Consider the following 26,627-nt stretch of genomic DNA (forward strand, 5'->3'; position numbering starts at 1 on the left):
TTAATTGGAAACCATTTAACATGATGTATTGTAGACATTCCTAATTGAGAATCATACAAATGTACATGACTGACAGTTCACTGTTCTGTTCACTGTTTGCATGTTGCACAGTAGGACAAGCTACAATTGCAGTTCACTCCAAAATCAAAGTGTGTCTGTGGTGTTATAGAGTCCAGTGCTCTGCTCTTGTAGCCATCTCTCTAAGAGTAGTAGATACTGTATATGCTTGTTTGAGTGGAGTACTCCTTTAACTTCACACATGCTGTAAATTCCTCTAACATCAGCACACAGAAAAAGGTTATCTCAGTGTATTATATAGCAGATCTGAATGCCACTGTGCATTACTCACGTTATTTCCCTGTAATATCTTTTTCACCTTTATAAACACGTTGACGCAACAAGATTATAGCTGACTGGTGACCTGTGTTTAACTCTGACAGAAACTGAAACCAAGACAGAGGTGAAGAAGATCATGCAACGTGTCAAAAGCAAACTTGATGATCTGCCTTCTACCAAACTCATTGACTTCCTCAGGTATGCATAATTTAAAAACATTTTTTACCCCTTTTTCTCCCCAATTGGTAGTTACAGTCTTGTCCCATCGCTGCAACCTCCATACGGACTCGGGAGAGGTGAAGGTAGAGAGATGTGTGTTCTCTGTAACACAACCCCGCCAAGCCGCACTGCTTCTTGACACAATGTCGCTTAACCTGGAAGCCAGCCACACCAATGTGTCGGAGGAAACACCCTGCGACCGTGTCAGCGTGCATGCGCCCGGCCTGCCACAGGAGTCGCTAGAGCGCAATGGGACAAGGGCATCCCAGCTGGCCAAACCCTTCCCTAACCCGGACGATGCTGGGACAATTGTGCACCGCCTCATGGGTTTCCCGGTCACGGCCAGCTGCGACACAGCCTGGGATCAAACCAGGATCTGTAGTAACGCAGTTAGCACTGCGATGCAGTGCCTTAGACCACTGTGCAACTCGGGAGGCTCCAGGTATGCAATTTTAAATGTGGGGAGATGCATACAATCCACTAAATTGCTTTAATTGTTTTCGTCTTTCATTTCTAACAGAGGTAAAATCCAAACTTTGGAGAAAGACAAAAAAGAGATAGTGGGTGTTTTTGGGAAGACTGGAGCTGGTAAGAGCTTCTTGATTAACACCATCTTGGGTGAGAAGAAACTGCTGCCCTCTGGAAACCAAGGGGCGTGCACCTCGGTCATGATTCAGGTGGAGGCCAATATGACAGACTCGGACTCTAAATACATCGCAGAGATTGAGTTCATGACAGAGGAGGTAATAGCATCTGTTTCATCTGTTTATATCCTAATCTCACAATGTTTTGTGGTGTCATGATGAACAGTACATTTAATGAAAGGCTTCTTTGAAACATATCAAGGTCACTAAAACTAATATCTGAATCGAGGTCTGTCATTGATCCAATTGACACCTTGCATTAATTTAAAAGAAGAAGCAATGATAAAAGGAACAATGATACAATGTAGCCTAACATTGCTCGCAAACGGCACAAATTTGAGGGGGATTTTCTTGCTATGTGCTGGTCCTGGTCCTGGTCCTTTTAAATTTAAATTCCAGGTTGCACATAAAAATATTAATGCTACGATCGGGTCACTTGCAGCTGTGCTCTGAATTGATGATTATTTGGGTGGTGGGCAGGGATAAAATTTAAATTAAACCCAAGGAAAACTGTTACACACCCTATATTCCTTTCTCCAATCTCTGTTTTGGAAGATACTGACCTCATGAGGAGGTGAAATCACAGGCAAAATGGCCGTGCGGTACACAGTGCTGAGGTTGCCTATCAGCTGGTTTCACGCGGCAACGTTAATCTACATACCCATTTTGGGCGGGAAAGAGGGAGCGAGCACAGATTTTTATGCTAATCAACACAGGAGGTGTGAATTGCAGGGAATTGCCACACGCCATGTGTTAGATTTGACATTTTGGTAATTTAGCAGACGCTCTTATCCAGTGTGACTGGAGAGTAGAGTGTGACTGCTGAAGCAAGTCACATTAATCATCATTTTCCAGTATAGAGGAAACAGGGTGATAGCATGTTGCAGGTAGTAAGTCAGCAGGGTTTGTTGAGCTGGTGATGAGAATGAATACAAGTCACACTCCTTCATTTGTGAGTAACCTCAAAGACTGGGCCTCCAACAAACATGGTAACAATAGAACAAATGCATCCCGTGACATTTTCACATGCAAATAGCACACAATTAGCCACAATTCTACACCTCTGTGGGAGGGGAAGGGAGTTGATGTGGAGAGAGACTAGTAGTGACTACTATAAATATTTATGGGTTAGTTGCCATAGTGTAATAGTGACTGTAGGCAGTAGTAGTAGTAGTAGAAGGCCTAATAGCAGAGCAGTAATTGTAGTAACAGCAGTAGTAAGTTGCGAGTGAGTTTGAGGTGTGGGTCATAATTAGTCAGATTGCAGTGATGCTGGACTGTAGCCTCCTGGGCCATCCCACGTTTCTTGTGTGTAAATCTTTAGTTTTGGCACACCGCCTTTTTCCCCCTATTTGTATACCATGTGTTGTTCACCATTTGGGGGTCTAGGTGGTTTCGTAATGCAGGACTTAGCTTTCAAATGAAGAGAGTATGCATTACACATTTGTAATGGTTTTACATTTTTATTAGGAATGGAAAGAGGAGCTATGGTCCATCTTAAGAGACAGATCTTATGAGGATGGAAATGATGAAGACCATGAAAGGGACGACAACGATGATGGCGATGATGATGAAAAGATATCATCTTTGTATGGAAAAGATGGACGTGGGGCAACCTTAGAAGAACTAATGGACAGGAAGCACTTCAGAGAAATTCCAGAGTTCCGTTTATCAGTCAAGAAAATATTTGTATGTGACACAGTAAGTTACTGTCATGCTAGTTCACTTCACAATGAAAATCATTGTTAAAAAAATCATTTTAGGAAGGTAACCACATCTGATTGCAAATGATATTAAATCATGTATTTATTCCCTTACCAAATAAACTGCCTTCTGGCAAACAGTTGTGGCAAACCTTTGGCCAATTTGGCACAAATTTGCAGCAAGCGCATATTTTCACGGCAAACTACTGCGGCAAATTTGCAGTGACTTGTGAACTTGTGGCAAACAATTCTGGGAAGCTTGTGGCAAAAATTTAACTGTTTGCTGCAAACATAATATACATATGAAATTAAATCAGGTTTTTGGTTACTCTGTGTTAACATTGAAATGTTGTATCTACGTAAACCAAATCACATTCATTTTAAATGAAGTTGCTTCTCACAGAAAACTAAACCAAACATACAAAAAATACTAAATGTACTAAACATATATGGAATGTCTTCACAGATAAAATTTATCCAATACAACTTGAAGTGAGCATGCTAATGAAGATAAGAGCAAAGACCAGATATTTAGCAAATAAATTGTTTATTTTGTAGTTTTATATGCAGTTGCTACAACATCTACTGTATATGAGAGAAATTTGAACACTAAGGGGATGTTGGTCTTAGGATGTTTAAAAGGGCAAATACATGAATGTACATGAGCCAAGTAACAATTGAGCAATAGCTTTCAACCAATGGAAGTTTAAAACTTCTTATGGCTGCAATCCCGTTAACGGGGTGATATGACAACAGCCAGTGAAAGTGCAGGGCGCCAAATTCAAACAACAGAAATCTCATAATTAAAATTCCTCAAACATACATATATCTTATACCATTTTAAAGGTAATCTTGTTTTTAATCCCACCAAAGTGTCCGATTTCAAATAGGCTTTACAGCGAAAGCACCACAAACGATTATGTTAGGTCACCGCAAAATCACAGAAAAACACAGTCATTTTTGCAGCCAAAGACAGGAGTCATTCAATAATCTGAGAACAGCGTTCAGCCACAAAAGGAAGCAGTCAACAAAACTCATAAAAATCATTATAAATCTTCACTTACCTCTGCTGATCTTCGTCGGAATGCACTACCTGGACTCCCACTTTCACAAGAAATGTTCCTTTTGTTCGGTAATGTCCATCATTTATGTCCAAATAGCTATTTTTGTTAGCGTGTTTGATAAACAAATCCAAAGTCAGAAAGCGCATTCACTAAAAGCTGACGAAATGTCAAAAAGTTCCGTAACAGTCAGTAGAAACATGTCAAACGATGTATTGAATCAATCTTTAGAATGTTTTTAACATAAATCTTCAGTAACGTTCCAACCAGAGAATTACATTGACTTCAGATGTGCGATGGAACAGAGCTCCCTCTCATGTGAACGCGCATGGTCAGAGCATGGCCAGGTCATGGTAGACCTGACTATTTCCTGTCTCCTTCGGCCCCACTACACAGTCACTACACAGTAGAGGCATCAGACAAGGTTCTACAGACTGTTGACATCTAGTGGAAGCCGTAGGAAGTGCAAACTCATCCATATCCCACTGTGTGTTCTGTAGGGGCTGTGTTGAAAATCGACCAACCTCAGAATTCCCACTTCCTGTTTGGATTTTTTCTCAGGTTTTTGCCTGCCATATGAGTTATGTTATACTCACAGACATCATTCAAACAGTTTTAGAAACTTCAGAGTGTTTTCTATCCAATATGAATAATAATATGCATATATTAGCAACTGGGACTGAGGAGCAGGCAGTTTACTATGGGCACCTCTGTGCACCTTTCATCCAAGCTACTCAATACTGCCCCTGCAGCCATAAGAAGTTAAAAGGTAGACTCAGCGGCTAATGGCCAGGTTTGGCATTGGAAAAACTGGGTCAGCTGTTACAAAGTTGCCTTGATATTGCAATGCTTCTCACTGAAACTGGAATTCTATAAATTTTTCAGCATGGAAACAATTTTTCTGCCTTGTATAAATGCTACATAAACAAACAAAGTATCGAGAATAAACTGGGACTTAGGTCTACTAAAAACTACTACATTTAAAATGTGTGGCCAACTGTTCCTAGAGATCCACAGTATATACTATACATCACTAAGACAGTTGTCTACTAGTTCTCTTCTTCCTGACTCAGTGCATTTGGAAAGTATTCAGACCCCTTGACTTTTTCCACATTTTGTTACGTTACAGCCTCAGTCTAAAATGTAATTTAAAAAAATCCCTCAATCTACACACAATACCCCATAATGACAAAGCGAAACAGGTTTTTAGAAATTTGTGCAAATGTATTAAAAATAAACGGATACCTTTATTTACATAAGTATTCAGACCCTTTGCCATAAGACTCGAAATTGAGCTCAGGTGCATCCTGTTTCCATTGATGATCCTTGAGATGTTTCTACAACTTGATTGGAGCCCACCTGTGGTAAATTCAATATGATTTGACATGATTTGGAAAGGCACACATCTGTCTATATATGGTCCCACAGTTGACAGTGCATGTCAGAGCAAAAATCAAGCCACGAGGTCGAAGGAATTGTCCGTAGAGCTCCAAGACAGGATTGTGTCGAGGCACAGATCTGGGGAAGGGTACCAACAAATGTATGCAGCATTGAAGGTCCCCAAGAACACAGTGGCAGCTCCAGAGTTCCTCTGTGGAGATGGGAGAACCTTCCAAAAGGACAACCATCTCGGCAGCACTCCACCAATCAGACCTTTATGGTAGAGTGGAAAGACGGAAGCCACTACTCAGTAAAAATGAACTTCACAGCCAGCTTGGAGTTTGCCAGAAGGCACATAAAGTACTCTGACCATGAGATACAAGATTCTTTGGTCTGATGAAACCAAGATTGAACTATTTGGCCTGAATGCCAAGCGTCACATCTGGAGGAAACCTGGCACCATCCCTACAGTAAAGCATGGTAGTGGCAGCAACATGCTGTGGGGATGTTTTTCAGCGGCAGGGACTGGGAGACAAGTCAGGATGAAGGGAAAGATGAACAGAGCAAAGTACAGAGATATCCTTGATGAAAACCTGCTCTAGAGCGCTCAGGACCTCAGACTGGGGGGAAGGTTCACCTTCCAACAGTACAACATCCCTAAGCACACAGCCAAGACAGACAACGCAGGAGTGGATTCGGGACAAATCTCTGAATGTCCTTGAGTGGCCCAGCCAGAGCCCGGACTTGAACCCAATCAAACATCTCCGGAGAGACCTGAAAATAGCTGTGCAACGATGCTCCCCATCCAACCTGGCAGAGCTTGAGAGGATCTGCAGAGAAGAATGGGAGAAACTCCCCAAATACAGGTGTGCCAAGCTTGTAGTGTCATATCCAAGAAGACTCGAGGCTTTAATCGCTGCCAAAGGTTTTTCAACAAAGCACTGAGTAAAGGGTCTGAACACTTATGTAATTGTGATATTTATTTTATATACACATTTGCGAACATTTAAAAAAAACGTTTTGCTTTGTTATTATGGTTTATTGTGTGTAGATTGATGAAAAAACCCATATTTTATCAATTTTAGAGGAAGTCTGTGTAACGGCTCTCGTTGGGAGAAGCAGACCAAGGCGCAGCGTTGTAGGCGTACATCGTATATTTATTGACGACACCAAACAAAATAACAAAGACAAAAAAAACTAAAGCGCACAGTTCTGTCAGGCTCAGATACTAAACAGAAAACAAGATCCCACAAAACCCAAAAGTAAAATGACAACTTATTTGAATGATCCCCAATCAGAGACAACGATAGACAGCTGCCTCTGATTGGGAACCACACTGGCCAAAAAACAAAGAAATAGAAAACATAGACTTTCCCACCCGAGTCACACCCTGACCTAACCAAACATAGAGAATAATAAGGATCTCTAAGGTCAGGGCGTGACAGTCTGTAACAAAACAAAATGTGGAAAAAGTCAAGGGATCTGAATACCTTCAGAATGTAAATGCTCCTGAGTGGCGCAGCGGTCTAAGGCACTGAATCAGATCTTGAGGTGTCACTATGGACACCCTGGTTCAATTCCAGGCTGCATCACAACTGGCCATGATTGTGAGTCCCATAGGGCGGCGCACAATTGGCCCAGCGTAGTCTGGGTTTGGCCGGTGTAGGCCATCATTGTAAATAAGAATTTGTTCTTAACTGACTTGCCTAGTTAATTAAAGATTACATTAAAAAAAACACGTCTTGGGTTGAAGAAAAGCAACATAAAATTGAGTTATGCCTAATATGGCAAGTCAAATTATTTTTCCAAAATGTAATATTGTTAACTTCATATCAACGCTATGCATGCAAGAAGCCTTGACCTGGTGTACACATATTTATCTGTCCTCAGTTTTATTGAATGCCTCAATCTGTCTATTTGCGTTGTAACTGATTGCTTCTAGAAAGAGAGAAGGAACAGCACATGATCAAGATGCGCTAGCTACTAGTTTAAAGCAATGAAATACGTAATTATGTCAAAGAATTAATGTTTGGGCTACATTTATGAGAATACATGTATTTGCTTACATTATTAAGCTTGTCCCCAGCAAGGAAACCAAAACTGTCGCTCAAACAGATGGGGGAACTAACAGACTCACTGACCAACAACCAAAACGAAACAGGTGGGGTTGTAGGAGGGCTTCTGAAAGACACTCATGGGGGTGTCCACTGAAAGTTGACTAGCAACAACAACTGGAACTCAAAATACACCCAGCATGAGCGCTCACAAAGAAGAGGCAAACAAAAGAAAAACCCACACCAAACATAAAGACAGGATGCAACCCCCCAAAAATGTTTTTTTTCTCTCCTATAAATCAAATAGGGAGCGCCAACTACAGGTGATGACCCTACACATCTCTCAAGACAACTAGAACACTGGGCCAGGCACTCTTAAACAGCACCTGGGCAAGCACAGCTGAAACACCTTCCCACTAAAGAGATGGCAACCAGCACTGGTGTAACACATACTGACTAACGAGGTGACACCAACCGGTGTGCCCTACGTGCTGAAGTCCAACCTCAAAACATAAATGGAAAAACCAAAGCCTGTAACAAGCTTGAAGATGATAAACTAATTTATCACTCAGAAAACGTGTTATGAGTGAGTGCACCACAAGCATCTTTCCAGGGTGTTAATGAATCCTCCTCCAACACCACGGGTAGGGGAAGGGTATCCATCTGCAAAAGTGAAGTCTTGCTTTGATGTCAAGTCAGCTCATATTGTTGCTACCTTAGCTGTTGTGCTAGCTAACATGCTAGTGAACAGAGATACTAGCATATTGACATGCATATTGGTATTAAAAGACAGCAATTTATTCACCAAAAAAGATAGGTGTTTAGGCATATCATTAGTTAGTTAGCTAGCTATCACATTAATTGTGAAAAAATAGGATAGCTAACGTTAGTTAGCTAAGCGCTAGCCAGCCAGTGGTGCTGACAGATTAAAACTGATATCAACAAAATGTGTTTCACTGTATCCCATAAAACATGACATTGCTAACTAGGCATCAATTAGCTAACACAATATTAAAGTTTATTAAGATGTTTAAGTAATAAGTTAGACACTCACCAGACAACTTTGGTAGGTAGCTAGCTAGATAAATGGAAACCAAGCTTCCTACAGATTTTTCAAATCCCCCTGATTGGTCGTCAATGGATACAGGTCTTGGAACTCATGTGTTCACCAGAAGCGGCTTCTAGTAAACTCTTTGCCACTAGTGGGAATAAATATTATTGTGGCCAAAGAATTGCCACAAACTCACCACTAGCGGCAAACATTTGCAAACTTCTGGCAACATTTCGTGGCCCACTATGTAATTCGCAGCAGATTTGCCACAAACTTGCGAGAAGTTGGCCACAACAAATTCCCTTTTGTAAGCGATTGCTGGAAAATATGGAACTACTGTACATCTTTTAGGCTCTTTGATCTTTGTCAAAGTGTTCTTTAGGAGAAAATAACTTTTTCACCAATGCATGTAATGATACTTTATTACAATTGCAGGCAAAACAACTTTCTGAAAAGATAACTTGTTACACACGGAGTGACACACAGAGTGATACATTTAAAAGACAGTATTGGCCGCTTGTGAAGTGTATAACCATCAAGGTGCCAAACTCCAAAGACCTGCTGGAGCATGTTGTGCTGGTTGATCTTCCAGGCAATGGAGACTGCAACAAGAGCAGAGATGAGATGTGGAAATCGGTAATTATTTACAATTCTTATTGGTAATGGTTCGATATTCTATTTAGAATTGTATACATACAATTTCTAATTTGGTTGATGTTAGATTAACATCATAGGTACAGGGCCAAATGTCTGGCTATATCTATGTCTTTGAGTTTATTTATATGTATGTTCAATTGATTAAACATATTATATAGGCCTATGTATGTTATTAATATTATGTCTATTGTGTATTTTACACCATTAATGTTGGGATGTTTTAAGTTAATGTTACACTTCTTCAGTTTGTTGGAAACTGCTCTGCTGTGTGGATTGTGAGCGACATTGCACAAGCAACTTCAGAAAAGGAATCATGGGAGATTTTAGACAGCACCGTTAGCCTCATCGGGCCTGGTGGAGAATGTCGAAGCATCAGTTTCATCTGCACCAAGACAGACGACATTGAGGAAAATCAAAAGGCAAATGCACGTACCTTTATTCTGCGCAGAAATGAAACAACCAAGAGGCAAGTGAGGGACAAATTCAACAAACAAAAAGAAGTCAAGGTAAGTCCCAACTGACATAAAGGAATCTTTTGTGACTTGTCAACATGCTCATACTGTATGTTGTAGTGGTGAAGATTTAGGAATTTCATGGATTAAATGAAAGCAAGATTACATTGTACACTAAAGCTTTTCATTAGACATGTGTGTTGTCTAATATACAAAACAAACAATTGAGTAATAGGTGCTTATTTGTATTTATGATAAGGTAAGAAAGTTGTTCTAATCTGGTATTTATCAGTCATATCAAAATCTTCAAAATGTTTTGAATTATTTAAAAAAAATGGTTGAAGCACATCTGTTTGCATGAGCATAATGAATATTCATTCTTACACCTTGCAAAATGTCAGTGTGTGGACATTATTTAATTGGCTGTCATTGTCTCATAAACACCTTTCAGAAACACTTCAGTGGGGGAAAGGATTTTCTTCAGGTGTTTACTGTGAGTTCCAAGGAATACCAAAAGGAAAAGCATTTGCAACAAGAAGAGACAGGTACGATAACTGAATGTGTTTATTGATTCTACAACATAGAGACAATTGTGTCCCCTATTTTTATGCCTATGCATTTTTTGAGATTATTTGTGTTGCTAATTACCTTACATAGCAACAAACTTCACCTAAGCAGCATGCATATTTGAGTATGACCTGTCGTATCTGGAACATTTAAACATGCAATATGTCTTAATCAATAACAATTACAAGTGTAACCTGGACCATATGATAGTCAATAATGCAGGTTGTTGTTGTCTCTCAAATATTGTGGGTAATGTGTATACATACAGCATGCTAAGCTATCCTCATGTCCTCTGAAACGTTTCACTATATTCTAAGGAGACTCGTCTTCTCGGGAAATAACATCCTGCTCTTTTGACCACTATATTGCGCTGATTCCTAATTGAAATTCTGCATGCATAACTAGGATTATGCCCATAATCAATAATTCAGTTAATCAAACTCAAACGGAAAATTAAATGATCAAGAATTTAATCCAGGATCAATAAGAGCATCAAAGAACACTGACACCAACCAAAGGTAGAAATAAATATTTTGTTTTTAACTGATGTTTCAGAAATACCCAAACTTCAGGAATTTCTCAGAAATCTCAATGATCGTCGTACAAAAACTTCAGGTTATGTTTCTGGAGCCTATGGGATCCTCTCTCTGATAGAAGGAGCCAAAAGCAGTGACATGGTATTGTACTTACAGCAAGTTAAAATACTCCTTACATGTGAATCAGTGTTTTATATTGATTATGTTGAGTTTGAATTTCAGACAGACAGCAAAGAAGAGGTGTGCCAGGTTCTGGAACAGAGGCTCAAGGATGAGATCAAGTCCATTGGTCAAACTTTGGATGAGGCTTATGAGACTTTTGAACGATGCCTCTCAGAAGGAGTTCGACAGTCAGAAGAATCATGCGAAAAATTAATGAATAAAGTGATAGCACCAGTAAGCTACTTTAAAAAAAAATAAGGTTTTAAGAATAGCTGCTTTTGCACTGTCACCCTACACTGAGTTTGCCAAATATTTGGATCACCTTCCTAATATTGAGTTGCACCCGGACTCTTTTGCCCTCAGAACAGCCTCAATTTGTCGGGGCATGGACTTTACAAGGTGTCGAAAGTGCTTCACAGGGTTGCTGGCCCATGTTGACTCCAATGCTTTCCACAGTTGTTCAAGTTGGCTGGATGTCCTTTGGGTGGTGGACCATTCTTGATACACACGGGAAACTGTTGAGTGTGAAAAACCCAGCAGCGTTGCAGTTCTTGACACAAACAGGTGCGCCTGGCACCTATTATCAGACCCCGTTCAAAGGCACTTAATCGTTTGTCTTACAGATTCGCACTCGGAATGGCACACATACACAATCCATGTCTCAATTGTCTCAAGGCTTAACAATCCTTATTTAACCTGTCTCCTCCCCTTCATCTACATTGATTGAAGTCGATTTAACAAGTGAGATTAATAAGGAATGATAGCTTTTAGCTGGATTCACCTGGTCAGTCTTTGTCATGGAAAGAGCAGGTGTTCTTAATGTTTTGTAAAATCAGTGTACAGTATATCCGTGCTAGCCAGTTTGTGCTAGCGCCAGAGAAGCTGAAAATCAAGAGACTCAACCAGGATCCCAAAAGCGATGTGATTTACTTCTTGTAACTCAGTATAGCGTGAGATAGAAACATAAAGTAAATGGGAGAGTAATCTTTCATGGACAGATGCAATTAACATAACCGGTATTGGCAGCATCTGTTAACAGAGTGTGGGATGCGATGACTAACAGGGAAATGTTTTGCCTTCCGGTAAGGAGATTTTTGTTTCCGGTAAGAATTTATTTCCTTCTTAATGCGTTTGAGCCAATAAGTTGTGTTGTGACAAGGTAGGGTTGGTATACAGAAGATACCCCTATTTGGTAAAAGACCAAGTCCATATTATGGAGCAGCTCAAATAAACAAAGAGAAACAACAGCCCATCATTGCTTTAAGACATTGAAGGTCAGTCAACCCGAAAAATGTCAAGAACTTTGAAAGTTTCTTCAAGTGCAGTCGCAAAAACCATCATGCTCTGTGATGAAACTGGCTCTCATGAGGACCGCCACAGCAAAGGAAGACCCCGATTTACCTCTGCTGCAGAGGATACGTTTATTAGAGTTACCAGAAATCTGCAATTACCTGCACCTCCAAATGCAGCCCAAAAAATGCTTCACAGAGTTCAAGTAACGGACATCTCAACATCAACTGTTCAGAGGAGACTGCGTGAATTAGGCCTACATGGTCGAATTGCTGCAACTAAACCACTACTAAAGGACACCAATAAGAAGAAGAGACTTACTTGGGCCAAGAAACATGAGCAATGGAAATTAGACCGATGGAAATCCTTTGGTCTGATGAGTCCAAATGTGAGATTTTGGTTCCAACCGCCATGTCTTTGTGAGATGCAGAGTAAGTGAGCGGATGATGGAGGTGTGATGGTGTGGGGGTGCTTTGCTTGTGACACTGTCAGTGATTTATTTAAAATTCAAGGCATATTTAACCAGAATGGCTACCACAGCATTATGCAGTGATACGCCATCCCAACTGGTTTGCACTTAGTGGAACTATCATTTGTTTTTCAACAGTACAATGACCCAAAACACACCTTCAGGCTGTGTAAGAGCTATTTGAACAAGAAGGAGAGTGATGAAGTGCTGCATCAGATGACCTGGCCTCCACAATCACCCGACCTCAACCCAATTGAGATGGTTTGGGATGAGTTGGACTGCAGAGTGAAGGAAAATCAGCCAACAAGTGCTTAGTGTATGTGGGAGCTCCTTCAAGACTGTTGGAAAAGCATTCCAGGTGACTACCCAATGAAGCTGGTTGAGACAATGCCAAGAGTGTGCAAAGCTGCCATTAAGGCAAAGGGTGGTTACTTTGAAGAATCTAAAGTCTAAAATATAATTTTTTTGGTTACTACATGATTCCATTTGTGTTATTTCATAGTTTTGATGTCTATACTATTATTATACAATGTATAAAATTGTCAAAATAAAAACCCTTGAAAGAGTAGGTGTGTCCCAACTTTTGACTGGTACTGTATATATGTTTTTTACTGACGTCTTCAAAAATGCCACTAAGGAACTCAAAGGCATTTACATCAGATACAAGGATGATGCTTCAATCTACAACCTGCGCAGGCTCAGAGCAAAGACCAAAACACAAGAACATCTTGTCCATAAGGCCCTCTTTGCTGACGATTGTGCCTCAACGGATCTACCGCAACTCATGTCAGTTCCGGAATGTCGAACACGTTACATACCCGGGGAGCACCATCTCTGAGGACGGCTCAAGCCAATCATTGGGAAGACTGAGGAACAGGATACTCAACCAGAACACCATCCCTCTTTCCACAAAACTGAAAATCTATACTATGGTATTGATCACAACCCTGCTGTATGTCTGTGAAACTTGGACCTTGAACAGTCCCCACATCAAACAGCTGGAAACATTCCATACACAATCTCTGAGATCTATTATGGGTATGCAGTGGTAAGACAAGGTCCCCAACCTGGAGGTAATGCAGAGGTCAAACAGAAGAAATGCACAGCTCCAATGGACTGGCCACACCATCAGGTTTCCCCAACACAGTCTCCCAAGAAGGATTTTCTTTGGCGAGCTGCAGCAAGGGCACTGGAAGACAGGCCAGCCCAAAAAGCACTTAAAAGACAACCAGCAGAAGGCAACTTCGAGCGAGAAAGAAGCAACCATCTAACTGAAGCCAGAGAAAAATATCATTACTGCACAAACCCGGGTCCAAAACACCAACAGAAGCACTTGTCTGTCCCTCATGACTCAGTCTGTGCTTCAAGACCCAAGAACCCACAATTAACCAAAGTAATGTGCACAAGTCGTCATTATCCAAACTACCAGAGGGAGAAAGAAATGGGAGAGTTGTAAGTTCTTATATATATGAAGTTATCATGTATCCAGTCTCTCGATTTTCACATTTCTCTGGCGATAGCACACATTGGTTCGCACAGATATACTGTAGGCTTGCACGATACTGGAAAAGCAACTATTGAAGAGATACTCATCCATGACAGATTTCCAGTGCTGTGCTGTTAAAAACATTTAACATATGTTCATTTTTTATTCCCAGAGAGGGAAAAAAGGCTGTGGGTATCAAATAATGAAGTCTTTATGCAAGAATGGCGGCGTTTACAAACCAAAAGGGAAAAAGGAAAGGAGAAGAGAAATAAACCTTAATGAGAGTTTAGCCTCATGTATGAGAATTCTCATTGATGAAGAGTTTAAGATACATTTCCCGTAAGTCATTGAATCATTATCTAAATATATATACAGTGAGGAGAACAAGTATTTGAAACACTGCCAATTTTGCCGGTTTTCCTACTTACAAAGCATGTAGAGGTCTGTAATTTTTATCATAGGTACACTTCAAACTATGAATTTTCAAAAATGTTGTTATGCTACAGGCTTATTCTAAAATTGATTAAATATTTTTTTTCGCTCATCAATCTACACAAAATACCCCATAATGACAAAGCGAAAACAGGTTTTTAGAATTAACCTTATTAACATAACTATTCAGACCCTTTGATATGAGACTCGATAATTGAGCACAGGTGCATCCTGTTTCCATCGATCATTCTTGAGATGTTTCTGCAACTTGATTGGAGTTCACCTGTGGTAAATTCAATTGATTGGACATCATTTGGAAAGGCACACACCTGTCTATATAAGGTCCCACAGTTGACAGTGCATGTCAGAGCAAAAACCAAGCCATGAGGTCGAAGGAATTGGCCATAGAGCTCCGAGACAGGATTATGTCGAGGCACAGATCTGGGGAAGGGTACCAAAACATTTCTGCAGCATTGAATGTCCCCAAGAACACAGTGGCCTCCATCATTCTTAATTGGAAGAAGATTGGAACCACCAAAACTCATCCTAGAGCTGGCCGCCCGGCCAAACTGAGCAATCAGGGGAGAAGGGCCTTGGTCAGGGAGGTGACCAAGAACCCAATTTGTCACTCTGACAGAGCTCCAGAGTTCCTCTGTGGAGATAGCAGAACCTTCCAGAAGGACAACCATCCCTGCAGCACTCCACCAATCAGGCCGTTATGGTAGAGTGGCCAGACTGGAGGCACTCCTCAGTAAAATGAACTTCACAGCCCACTTGGAGTTTGCCAAAAAGCACCTAAAGGACTCTCAGACCATGAGAAACATGATTCTCTGGTCTGATGAAACCAAGTTTGAACTCTTTGGCCTGAATGCCAAGCGTCTCGTCTGGAGGATACCTGGCACCATGCCTATGGTGAAGCATCGTGGTGGCAGCATCGTGGTGGCAGCATCCTGCTGTGGGGATGTTTTTCAGCAGTAGGGACTGGAAGACTAGTCAGGATCAAGGGAAAGACGAACTGAGAGAAGTACAGAGAGATCCTTGATGAAAACCTGCTCCAGAGCGCTCAGAACCTCAGACTGGGGTGGCGGTTCACCTTCTAAAAGGACAATGACCCTAAGCACACAGCCAAGACAACGCAGGAGTGGCTTCGGGACCATTCTCTGAATGTCCTTGAGTGGCCCAGACAGAGCCCGGACATGAACCCAATCGTACACCTCTGGAGAGACTTGGAAATAGCTGTGCAGCGACGCTCTCCATTCAACCTGACATTGCTTGAGAGGATCTGCAGAGAAGAACGGAAAAAACTCCCCAAATACAGGTGTGCCAAGCTGTATGCCTTTCCAAATCATGTCCAATCAAGTTGTAGAAACATCTCAAGTATGATCAATGGAAACAGGATGCACCAGAGCTCAATTTCAAGTCTCAAAGTAAATGGTATGAATACTTTTTTTAGTTTTAATAAATTTGCTTGTGCTTTGTCATTATGAGGTATTCTGTTTAGATTGAAGAGGAATTGTTTTTATTTAATACATTTTAGAACAAGGCTGTAACGCACCAACATGTGGAAAAAGTAAAGGAATCTGAGTACTTTCCGAATGCGTGTAAATAATACACATGGAATGATTAGGGCCCTGTTTAATCAAATCTTGTAACCATCTTTCTGATTTCAACATATTGTGTTTCAGAAACGAGGGCAAAGGTGGCCCAATCAGGGAGCAGATTGAGACATTCACCCTTGACACGAACAGCTTGGTTGGGGAGCACCCGGAAGTGTCACTGCATCTGACATTCCTCAAGACAGAGGTAGGGTTTAAAAAGAAATCAGTTTTGAGGCTGATATGTAAAGCTTGATAAAGAACGATGATACTAGCAAGAGGATTGTGCGGTTTTCTCATGTCTTTCAAGTATTCAATTGTTACCATGCACCTGCTACAAAGATAGAAGATAGCTCAGATGTACAAGTGCCTTTTTGAATTTTTAAACGAACAATCAGGGAATGCAACATTGACCCCCCCCCTCCCCCACATACCCCATTTTTAGAAAGTAGCCATGTAAACACACCCTCCAGAAATAAGATTACTCTTATCTGGTCTATAGACTGGAAACCACTTAAATTAGGGTCTTCTTGACCATGTTTTTCTATCTGAAAGGAAACTGAATTGAAGGCAAAACTAATCTTTGACCTCCGAGAGAAAAATAAAAAAATCTACTCCACTTTAACCGAGTCAATCAAGGACACCATGCATCGATGCTATATAAGTAAGTCTTAAAATGAAAATGTATTATCTGAGAAAGTGTTGTATTCTAGTTATGAAAATTATAATGATATTTGGGAAGTAACACGTTCTTAAACATATTTAAATGTATTAATAGCAGATACAATGGTTATGGAAACAATATGATGACTGTGTTTTAGGGGCATCAGAGCAGACAGGAAAAGATTCTCTGAAAAGGATGAAAGATGATCTACATCAGCACATGAAGAATAACAACATATTCCAGAAGGCTAAGGAAGATATGCTGGTTTGTTTAACCAACCTAAAGGTTTGAAACATTGTACCGGCGAGTTAGAGTTTGAAAAATGCATTTAAGTGACACTCAACAATGATACAATAATACAAAATACTGATAAACAAATAACACATGAAATTGAGTTTTGAGGCACTAAAAACAATCATGGTCAAACATGGTACATGCTTAAACATGGTACATGCTTCATCTATAATACATGACATCATCTATACACATGTATGCATAAAAACAAATAATAAAAGGGTAAGGATTGACTTTGACTACATATCCATAATGCATTTATTACACTAAGCGTTTCATGAACGTGTTATTACAGGTCCCAAACGCATCAATAAAGATTATTGAAATATATTCATTGCATATCTATAGCTCGTTTGTGTCATGCTATGCAAAAGCTCATATTTAGGTACAATATCTTAATAGATGTATCATTACAATGACAGCCTAGTGTCATCATTATGGCTGTTCTCTAAAGTGTGCTTCTGCCATACCAGTGCTAGAGACTATGCCAAACCACGTTTTGAAAATTAAGCTGAAATGTAGCGTGTACCAGCCCCATTTCTCCCACCGGCCGCTATAGGCCCATGACTTACCTTCTTCTTCCTCTCACTGAGGTCGATGGTGCATGAAGATCCCCACAGGGTTCAATCCCTAGAGTACATTTTATGGATCAAATCGTGTAGTTGAGGTTCATATCATAACTCATTATCAGTCCTCCTCCACATCACAATTAAGATGTTCATACTGGTCTATACACATTAAGGGACTATGTATGAATTATATGCAGTCAAAGTAAAGTCAAATCTATTTTCCCATTCATAAAGCATTTATAGCTAATCATTTCGTGGTAATTAACTGTGCAGTTTCCCACTGATCTATAATACCAACAATAAAGTTCTGTGTATGAATTTTATGCAGTCAATATACTGTCATATCTATTTTCCCATGCATTCAGCATGTATAAATCATTCCTTATCAAAAATAATATGGACATCCTACAATATAGAATGTTAAAAGTAATATGAACATTTTATAAACTTTTTCCAAATGTAACGTTAGCTAGCTAGCTTCTCACGAGTCACCATCCCGGATCCGGGAGCACCCTCATCAGTAAAAAAGCTGACTAGCATAGCCTAGCATAGTGCCACAAGTAAATACTAGCATCTAAATATCATGAAATCACAAGTCCAAGACACCAGATGAAAGATACACATCTTGTGAATCCAGCCATCATTTCCGATTTTTAAAATGTTTTACAGGGAAAACACAATATGTATTTCTATTAGCTAACCACGATAGCAAAAGACCCAACCGCATATTTCCACCATTTATTTTACTGCATAGGTAGCTATCACAAATTCGACCAAATAAAGATATAAATAGTCACTAACCAAGAAACAACTTCATCAGATGACAGTCTGATAACATATTTATTGTATAGCATATGTTTTGTTCGAAAAATTTGCATATTTCAGGTATAAATCATAGTTTTACATTGCAGCCACCATCACAAAATCTCACCAAAGCAGCTAGAATAACTACAGAGACCAACATGAATTACCTAAATACTCATCATAAAACATTTATGAAAAATACACAGTGTACAGCAAATGAAAGACAAACATCTTGTGAATCCAGCCAATATTTCAGATTTTTTAAGTGTTTTACAGCGAAAACACAATATAGCATTATATTAGCTTACTACAATAGCCTACCACACAGCCGCATTCAATCAAGGAACGTTAGCGATAGCGAATAAACCAGCAAAAGATATACATTTTTTCACTAACCTTCTCAAACTTCATCAGATGACAGTCCTATAACATCATATATTACACAATACATATATGGTTTGTTCGAAAATGTGCATATTTAGCGGTACAATTCGTGGTTGAACAATGTGAATACTAGCCAAACTGCCCAAAATAATCCAGACATATTTCTGACACTCACATCATCTAATCAAATAACTAATCATATACTTTACAAAAAAATACAGGTTGGACAGCAAATGAAAGATACACTAGTTCTTAATGCAACCGCTGTATTAGATTTTTTAAAATAACCTTATTACGACATACAGCTTACGTTACAGCGAAACAGCGCCCGAAATCTGGGCAGAATATAGTCTAAACATTTTTCGACAGAAATACGAAATAATATCATAAATGGTTCCTACTATTTGATGAGCTTCCATCAGAATCTTGTACAAGTTGTCCTTTGTCCAGAATAATCGTTGTTTGGTTGTAGAATGCCCTCTTCATCTGTAGAATTAGCAGCCAAACCTAGCCATGTGGCGCAGCAGTGTCCAACGCACCATAACGCAAGACAAAGAAATTCCAGAAAATCGCAATCAACTGATATAAACTGCTATAAGTCGGTTTAATATAACTAGTTTATGATGTTTTTAACACATATATCGAATAAAATCAGAGCCGGATATATCTAAGGCCTATAACGACAGCTTTTCAGAAAGCAATCCTCAGGTCTGTCTCGCGCCAAGACGAACGGTGAAAAGACTACACCCACGGTTCCAAGAGCTCTTGTTCGGCCTCAGATCTAGCTAGACACCCCATTCCAATTCTCACTGCCTACTGACATCTAGGGGAAGGCGTATGCAGTGCATGTAGACCCATAGATTCCATGCAAATTTATAAACTGACCCTGGAACAGAGCCCTCGATTTCAGATTTTTCACTTCCTGACAGGAAGTTTGCTGCAAAATGAGTTCTGTTTTACTCACAGATATAATTCAAACGGTTTTAGAAACTAGAGAGTGTTTTCTATCCAATAGTAATAATAATATGCATATTGTACGAGCAAGAATTGAGTACGAGGCAGTTTAATTTGGGAACGATTTTTTACAAAGTGAAAACAGCGCCCCCATATTGACAAAAGGCTAGCACAGAAAACAATTGCTGAGGACATCGCCAAAGAATCCTACCATTTTCATTTTTAAATTGTACTTTTCTTGAATAGATTGAACAAATATTCATATTCAAAGCATTCAATTTCAATTACCTATTTCAGACTCAAAGCTAGCAATAACTATTTTAGTGAGTAAAATGTACTAACACAGGGAGGTAAAGCCAGCTAGCATTTCCTCCATATTCATTAATGTAATGTTAGCAAGCTAGCTAGTTAAGTTAGCTAAGCCCCTGGCACAATGTCAACACGTTTTACAACTAATATCTTCTGGACATCAGAAAAGCGATTACTCACAGCGGACTGGAAGAAACTTTTTCCTTTAACGAGTCCGACGAGGGGGGTAACCAGATTGGGGATCCTTCTGAGAAGCCGGAGTCGAGCGAGTAAACTCCCAATGCCTTCCATTCTTCTTGCTAATGTGCAATTGTTACAAAATAAAAGTGATGACCTACTATTAAGATTATCCTACCAACCCAACATTAAAAACTGTAACATCTTATGTTTCACCGAGACGTGGCTGAACGAAGAAACGGACAATATAGAGCTGGTGGGATTTTCCATGCACCGGCAGAACAGAGACGCTACCTCTGGTGAGACGAGGTGTGGGGGTGTGTATCGTTTTGTCAACAGCTGTTGCGCGATGTCTAATATTAAAGAAGTCTCGAGGTATTGCTCGCCTGAGGTAGAGTACCTTGTGATAACTGTCGACAAAACATTCTACCAAGAGAGTTCTCATCTGTATTATTCGTAGCCATCAATTTACCACCACAGAGCGAAGCTGGCACTAAGACCACTTTCAACCAACTCTATAAGGCCATAAGCAAAGAAGAAAATCTCACCCAGAAGTGGAGCTCCTAGTGGCCGGGGACTTTAATGCAGGCAAACTTAAATCAGTTTTACCAAATTTTTACCAGCATGTCACATGTGCAACCAGGGGGAAAAAAATCCTTGACCACCTTTACTCCACACACAGAGATGCATACAAAGCTCTCCACCGCCCTCCATTTGGCAAATCTGACCACAATTATATGCTCATGATTCCTGCTTACAAGCAAAAACTAAAGCAGGAAATACCAGTGACTCGCTCAATAAAGAGGTGGTCAGATGACGCGGATTTTGTTGTATAACCCACAGTAAAATAATGCATGAGCTTCAGTTTCAAAGGAAATCATCGTTACAAAAAGTACATATACGTTTATCTAGGGGAGTGCTTTGTTTCGACCAGTCTCAATAGAGAGAGGGGCCACTCCACATCTAGATTTGGCAAAATAGTGTTGATATTGCTTGGATAAAACAGTACGTACATAGGGTTCTGTCCCAAAAGTTACTTTCAGGTCTGTTTATCAGCAACATCACAATCACATAAAATAAACGTTTACATAGACGTTCATTTGTCATGCTGCAAAATTTTGAGAGAATGTTGGCTATTAGAAGAATCTCAAATATAAAATATATTTTGATTTGTTTAACACTTTTTTGGTTACTACATGATTCCATATGTGTTATTTCATAGTTTGGATGTGTTCACTATTATTCTACAATGTAGAAAATAGTAAAACTAAAGAAAAACCCTTGAATGAGTAGGTGTTGTAAAACTTTTGACCGGTAGTGTATGTTAGGGTTCAAATGAAGTACATTTGTGTCTGTACATATAACAACCCTTCAGTTTACACAGCAGACGGATTGATGTTTGCTAAAGGTAAATGTACTCAAGTGCTGTTGACTATTGTCTATTGTCTAATGTCTATTGTCTGTTGACTAATGACTATTGTCATTTCTGCTTTCACACAGCAGGTTAGGGGTGCATTTTCAGATGGGTTTAGGTTAGTACTTCTCTTGGGATCTGCATGTTTCCACAGGCCACCATAGAGATTATGATCACACTTGCTGAATTCAAGTATTTGCGGCTTGAAAGCACACCAAAATGCACTTGAGAAGAACTTAGTTTATGAACACCCAGTGCACAGCATTTAGACTTGGTTGTGGTAAAGCACAATCTTCACGTAGTGTGAGAGTGGACTAAATAATAATGTCTGTGCTACATTAGGATCACATCATGATGCAGCTGAAGTGCAAACTACAAGAATCAATGGATCTCTCACTGAAGACCCCCAACAGCTCGTTCCTCCCAGGTAAATGAAATGGACCAAATGCTTGAGCTATTCCAATATAGTTTAAATCAAGTCAAGTACTCGTCAGAACAAGTCTGGAAACCATGTCCACTTTATCTTGAGCTGCATTTAGCTCGTGTCATAAGTAAATGTTTTCAAGTTATACATTACTCACGTTACTTTCAATCTTGTTGTTTGTAAACAATTGAGTAATAAACATTTATATTTTGGGTTATAATAAAGTAAGACAAGAACACAAAAACATTTCAGGATTTTTGTCCATGGCAGTCTAAAATGACTAAAGAAACCTCAATATTGGATGACAGCTAGAAAGCTTTTTACTTAAAGGAGAAGTTGAGGATTTTACAACTTGATGTTAGTGTGACCTGGTGAGATTGGACCCAGGTGCAGAGAAGAGACCAGTCGAGGAATCAGTGCTTACGGATAATCATAAATTCTTTACTGAGAAACGGTAACTGAAGGACCACAGTAACACTGGAAAAACAACAAACACCGTCTCAAACTCACTCAGGAGACAAATGTACATGGTAAACAATTCAAGCTTCTGCAAAGGAAACCAGAAAACACAACTCTTTTAACAGGGAACTCATAATGAGTAGTAGGACACACCGGAGTGTCATTAATGTCTCTAGGGTGGTCTCTGCTGCCCTCTGGTGACAGGTGGAACCATGACAGTTGGTTGCTCACCCTTAAAGTATTTGGCCAGGAGAAACTGTAATCCATGTTTGGTTTTCTTTAAACAGCCACTAAAAACGTCAGCTAACTTTAGCCACCACAAGCTAACAAACAATAGAAATGATGGGGACATTTGATCATGTGTTTTTTCTTCTTAAAATGAAATGGTCAAATCACCTTAAAGTAACATCAAACCAAATAGAGTTAATTTCAGGGGATTGGCCACTATCTAACATCAAATTATAAACATCTTAAAAGTTGCTGCTTGTCCTGAATCCTTTCTCTTATGCAGATGATGTCACTGTGGAGTATAACAAGATGAAGATGTACTATGAGAAACTAATGGGTTGCTCTAGTACAGTACAATTCACTCCAAGACAGGATTTGCACATAAAAACTACCACATTTGAATCGCAGTCTGGGAATAGAAGGAAGCGTGTGCAGGTATGTTTGTGGGGAGTTGATTAACCATATTTCAACCACAATTCAGTCTGAGAGTATTTGATCCAATGTACTAGAGTTACATGGTCTTCCTTTTTCTTTTACAGGTGCCAACAGGTGTAACCATGTTAAATCCTGAGATTGTCAAAGATCTTACAACACATAACCACAAGCCTACGTATAGGTAACTTATGATCACTGAAACGTCCACTGCTTTATCATGGCCTTTTCCTATGGTCATGTTTACCAAAAGAGTGCTTGACTCTTTTTATTCCCCCCAAAAGTTTACAACTGTCATCTTTTCCCTTCATCTGCCTTGCAGGCTCCAATGCCGCAAGGCAGGTCTTTTCCAGTGCAGTTCCACTGGACTGGTGTTTCTGATGGAAGGGAAAGGAGATGTGGTTTACAAGGTGACTCAATGGGACAGCAGACTCCTGGGCTCCAGGATACCAGCAGGACCCCTATTCAGCATTGACTGTCCTGAGCAGTCTGTCCGCCAACTGCATCTCCCACACTGTATGTGTGATGGTAAGTGATGCATCACTGTATGTCTGATGGTAAGTGATGCATCACTGTATGTGTGATGGTAAGTGATGCATCACTGTATGTGTGATGGTAAGTGATACATCACTGTATGTGTGATGGTAAGTGATGCGTCACTGTATGTGTGATGGTAAGTGATGCGTCACTGTATGTGTGATGGTAGGTGATGCATCACTGTATGTGTGATGGTAGGTGATGCATCACTGTATGTGTGATGGTAAGTGATGCCTCTCTGTATGTGTGATGGTAGGTGATGCGTCACTGTATGTGTGATGGTAAGTGATGCCTCACTGTATGTGTGATGGTAGGTGATGTATGTGTGATGGTAAGTGATGCCTCACTGTATGTGTGATGGTAAGTGATGCATCACTGTATGTGTGATGGTAAGTGATGCATCATTTCAGTATATTGATTGTTTTAATATACAATATCAAGATTATTCTAATACAATTATAAAACAGGTATAACGGGACAATAACGCTGAATAATACATTCAATAATAATACATACTTTGGATGAGACTTACAGTCAATTAAAGCATTATTTACAGTCAATTAAAGCATTGTTCTTATTCTGCAGAGAAGGATGACAATTTGTCCATGGCCCATGTTACTGATGGCAACATGGAGATTGTTCAGCCACTCAAGACGACTGCTACACACGTGATTGTAAACATCACACACCTCTCCCTCTGTGGCCTCGTCAGGGATGTGTTCTCCTTCCTCCCGGTCCGAAGCCAGGTGCTGCTGTTCCTCCGACCACAAGGGAACAGACCCCAGAAGAGCGTACTGAATGTCATTTTGTTGCCCAGAAATGTGCCACTTTGTGAGGTAATATTTACAGTATGAAGGAATTAATTCTGCACACTGCAAGAGCTGTTTTGTAGAATGAACTTGAACGTAGACATTGTTCTAGAAGGATAAATGGTGGTAAAATGTCTCATTACCATTACTTGATTTCTCTCTGTTAGTGTGAATGTATTTGATCAGTTTACCCTGAAGTAATGCACCTTTATTCTTTGAAGGTGGAACATCAACAGAAAGGGAGTACTTTCATTCAAACCAGCTCCAACTGCACATTGACTCCTAGAGGAAAATATGGTCTCTGCTGTGAGTTGGTGGCAAATTCTACCATACAGCCAAAAGTAAGCATGGCCATCACATACTACCATACATTCCTACATGCACAGAGTTTACAAAACATTAGGAACACCTGCTCTTTTCATGACATTGACTGACCAGATGAATCTTGTTAAATCCACTTTAATCAGTATAGATGAAGGGGAGGAGACAGGTTAAATACTATTTTTTAAGCCCTGAGACAATTTAGATATGCATTGTGTATGTGGGCCATACAGAGGGTGAATGGGCAAGACAAAATATTTAAGTGCCTTTGAACGGGGTATGGTACAGAAGTTGGCTTGTGTCAAGAACTGCAAAACTGCTGTGTTTTTCAAGCTCAACAGTTTACCGTGTGTATCAAGAAGATATGGATTGTGTATATGGGCCATTCAGAGGGAGAATGGGCAAAACAAAAGATTTAAGTGCCTTTGACCGGGGTATGGTACAGAAGTTGGCTTGTGTCAAGAACTGCAAAACTGCTGGGTTTTTCAAGCTCAACAGTTTACCGTGTGTATCAAGAATGATCCACCACCCAAAGGACATCCAGCCATGATGACAAAACTGTGAGGAGTGGGGTTGTGACTCAATATTAGGAAGGTGTCCTTAATGTTTTGTACACTCAGTGTAAGTATTCCTTTGTAATGTGCTACTACTGGTTTGTGGTGTTGGGTTTGATGTGTGGTTTTTATGTGCATGTACCTGACACCATGAAGTTTCTACAGGAAAAAACATTCTATGTGCTATATGACCAGCTACAGTAATTCTAGCTCTCTGTTACTGTCTACATTTGGCTAATATTATCTTTCATTTTGTGTTTCAGAGTGGGGAGTTTGACTATGACTATAGCCCAAACTTCCACCCCACATTTCAGGTGTTTTTAGACTGTATGTCGGGTGCAGAGAACATCAGACTGAGTCTTTTAGACAGAGGAAGTAACGACCAAAGAGTGTGGGAGTGTCTAGTTCCAACAGGTTAGATCAAATGCCAGTTTGTTATGAACCTGTACACCCCTCACCCCCTACTTATTTAAACTCTATTCAACACACTGTACACCCCTCACCCCCTACTTATTTAAACTGTATTCAACACACTGTACACCCCTCACCCCCTACTTATTTAAACTGTATTCAACACACTGTACACCCTTCACCCCCTACTTATTTAAACTGTATTCAACACACTGTACACCCCTCACCCCCTACTTATTTAAACTGTATTCAACACACTGTACACCCCTCACCTCCTACTTATTTAAACTGTATTCAACACACTGTACACCCCTCACCCCCTACTTATTTAAACTGTATACAACACACTGTACACCCCTCACCCCCTACTTATTTAAACTGTATTCAACACACTGTACACCCCTCACCCCCTACTTATTTAAACTGTATTCAACACACTGTACACCCCTCACTTCCTACTTATTTAAACTGTATACAACACACTGTACACCCCTCACCCCATCTTATTTAAACTGTATTCAACACACTGTACACCCCTCACCCCCTACTTATTTAAACTGTATTTAACACACAGGATAAAATAAATGTGTTTCGATTTTCTCCAGATTTCGAACCACCTCAAGTCAACCCGATCAACCCTAATCCTGGTAGGGTTTTGTTTTCTCTTTCATTGTCTGTGGCTAAATGTCTGATATGGATTGTGTTTGAGTCTTGTCTTACGCAAAATAATTAATCATTGTTATTGTTATGTACATCATCAAGTGATCAGTCTTGTTAAACTTCTACTTG

At 39.9% G+C, this 26,627-nt stretch overlaps 1 protein-coding gene across 1 annotated transcript; it reads left to right on the top strand.

Moving 5' to 3' along the window:
• Positions 1-100: 100 nt before the first annotated feature.
• Positions 101-25,846, top strand: LOC139559082 (nuclear GTPase SLIP-GC-like). The gene is made up of 20 exons (XM_071374814.1): positions 101-110; positions 441-534; positions 1,076-1,298; positions 2,670-2,900; positions 8,884-9,084; positions 9,351-9,611; positions 10,009-10,102; positions 10,680-10,801; positions 10,883-11,056; positions 14,240-14,406; positions 16,185-16,302; positions 16,650-16,758; positions 16,916-17,043; positions 22,006-22,090; positions 23,058-23,209; positions 23,314-23,390; positions 23,529-23,734; positions 24,329-24,579; positions 24,774-24,893; positions 25,691-25,846. Exons 1-20 carry the CDS (start codon positions 101-103, stop codon positions 25,844-25,846), a joined length of 2,979 nt encoding a protein of 992 aa, XP_071230915.1.
• The last annotated feature ends 781 nt before the right edge of the window (positions 25,847-26,627 follow it).

Source organism: Salvelinus alpinus, chromosome 1 (assembly GCF_045679555.1).
Source record: "Salvelinus alpinus chromosome 1, SLU_Salpinus.1, whole genome shotgun sequence".
NCBI lineage: Eukaryota > Metazoa > Chordata > Actinopteri > Salmoniformes > Salmonidae > Salvelinus > Salvelinus alpinus.

What these genes read in the sequence shown, in the direction of transcription:
- LOC139559082 (XM_071374814.1), top strand. An exon ending in ACAAACAAAAAGAAGTCAAG is followed by an intron (nt 9,612 to 10,008) that starts GTAAGTCCCAAC and finishes AACACCTTTCAG; the next exon opens with AAACACTTCAGTGGGGGAAA. An exon ending in GAGCCAAAAGCAGTGACATG is followed by an intron (nt 10,802 to 10,882) that starts GTATTGTACTTA and finishes TTTGAATTTCAG; the next exon opens with ACAGACAGCAAAGAAGAGGT.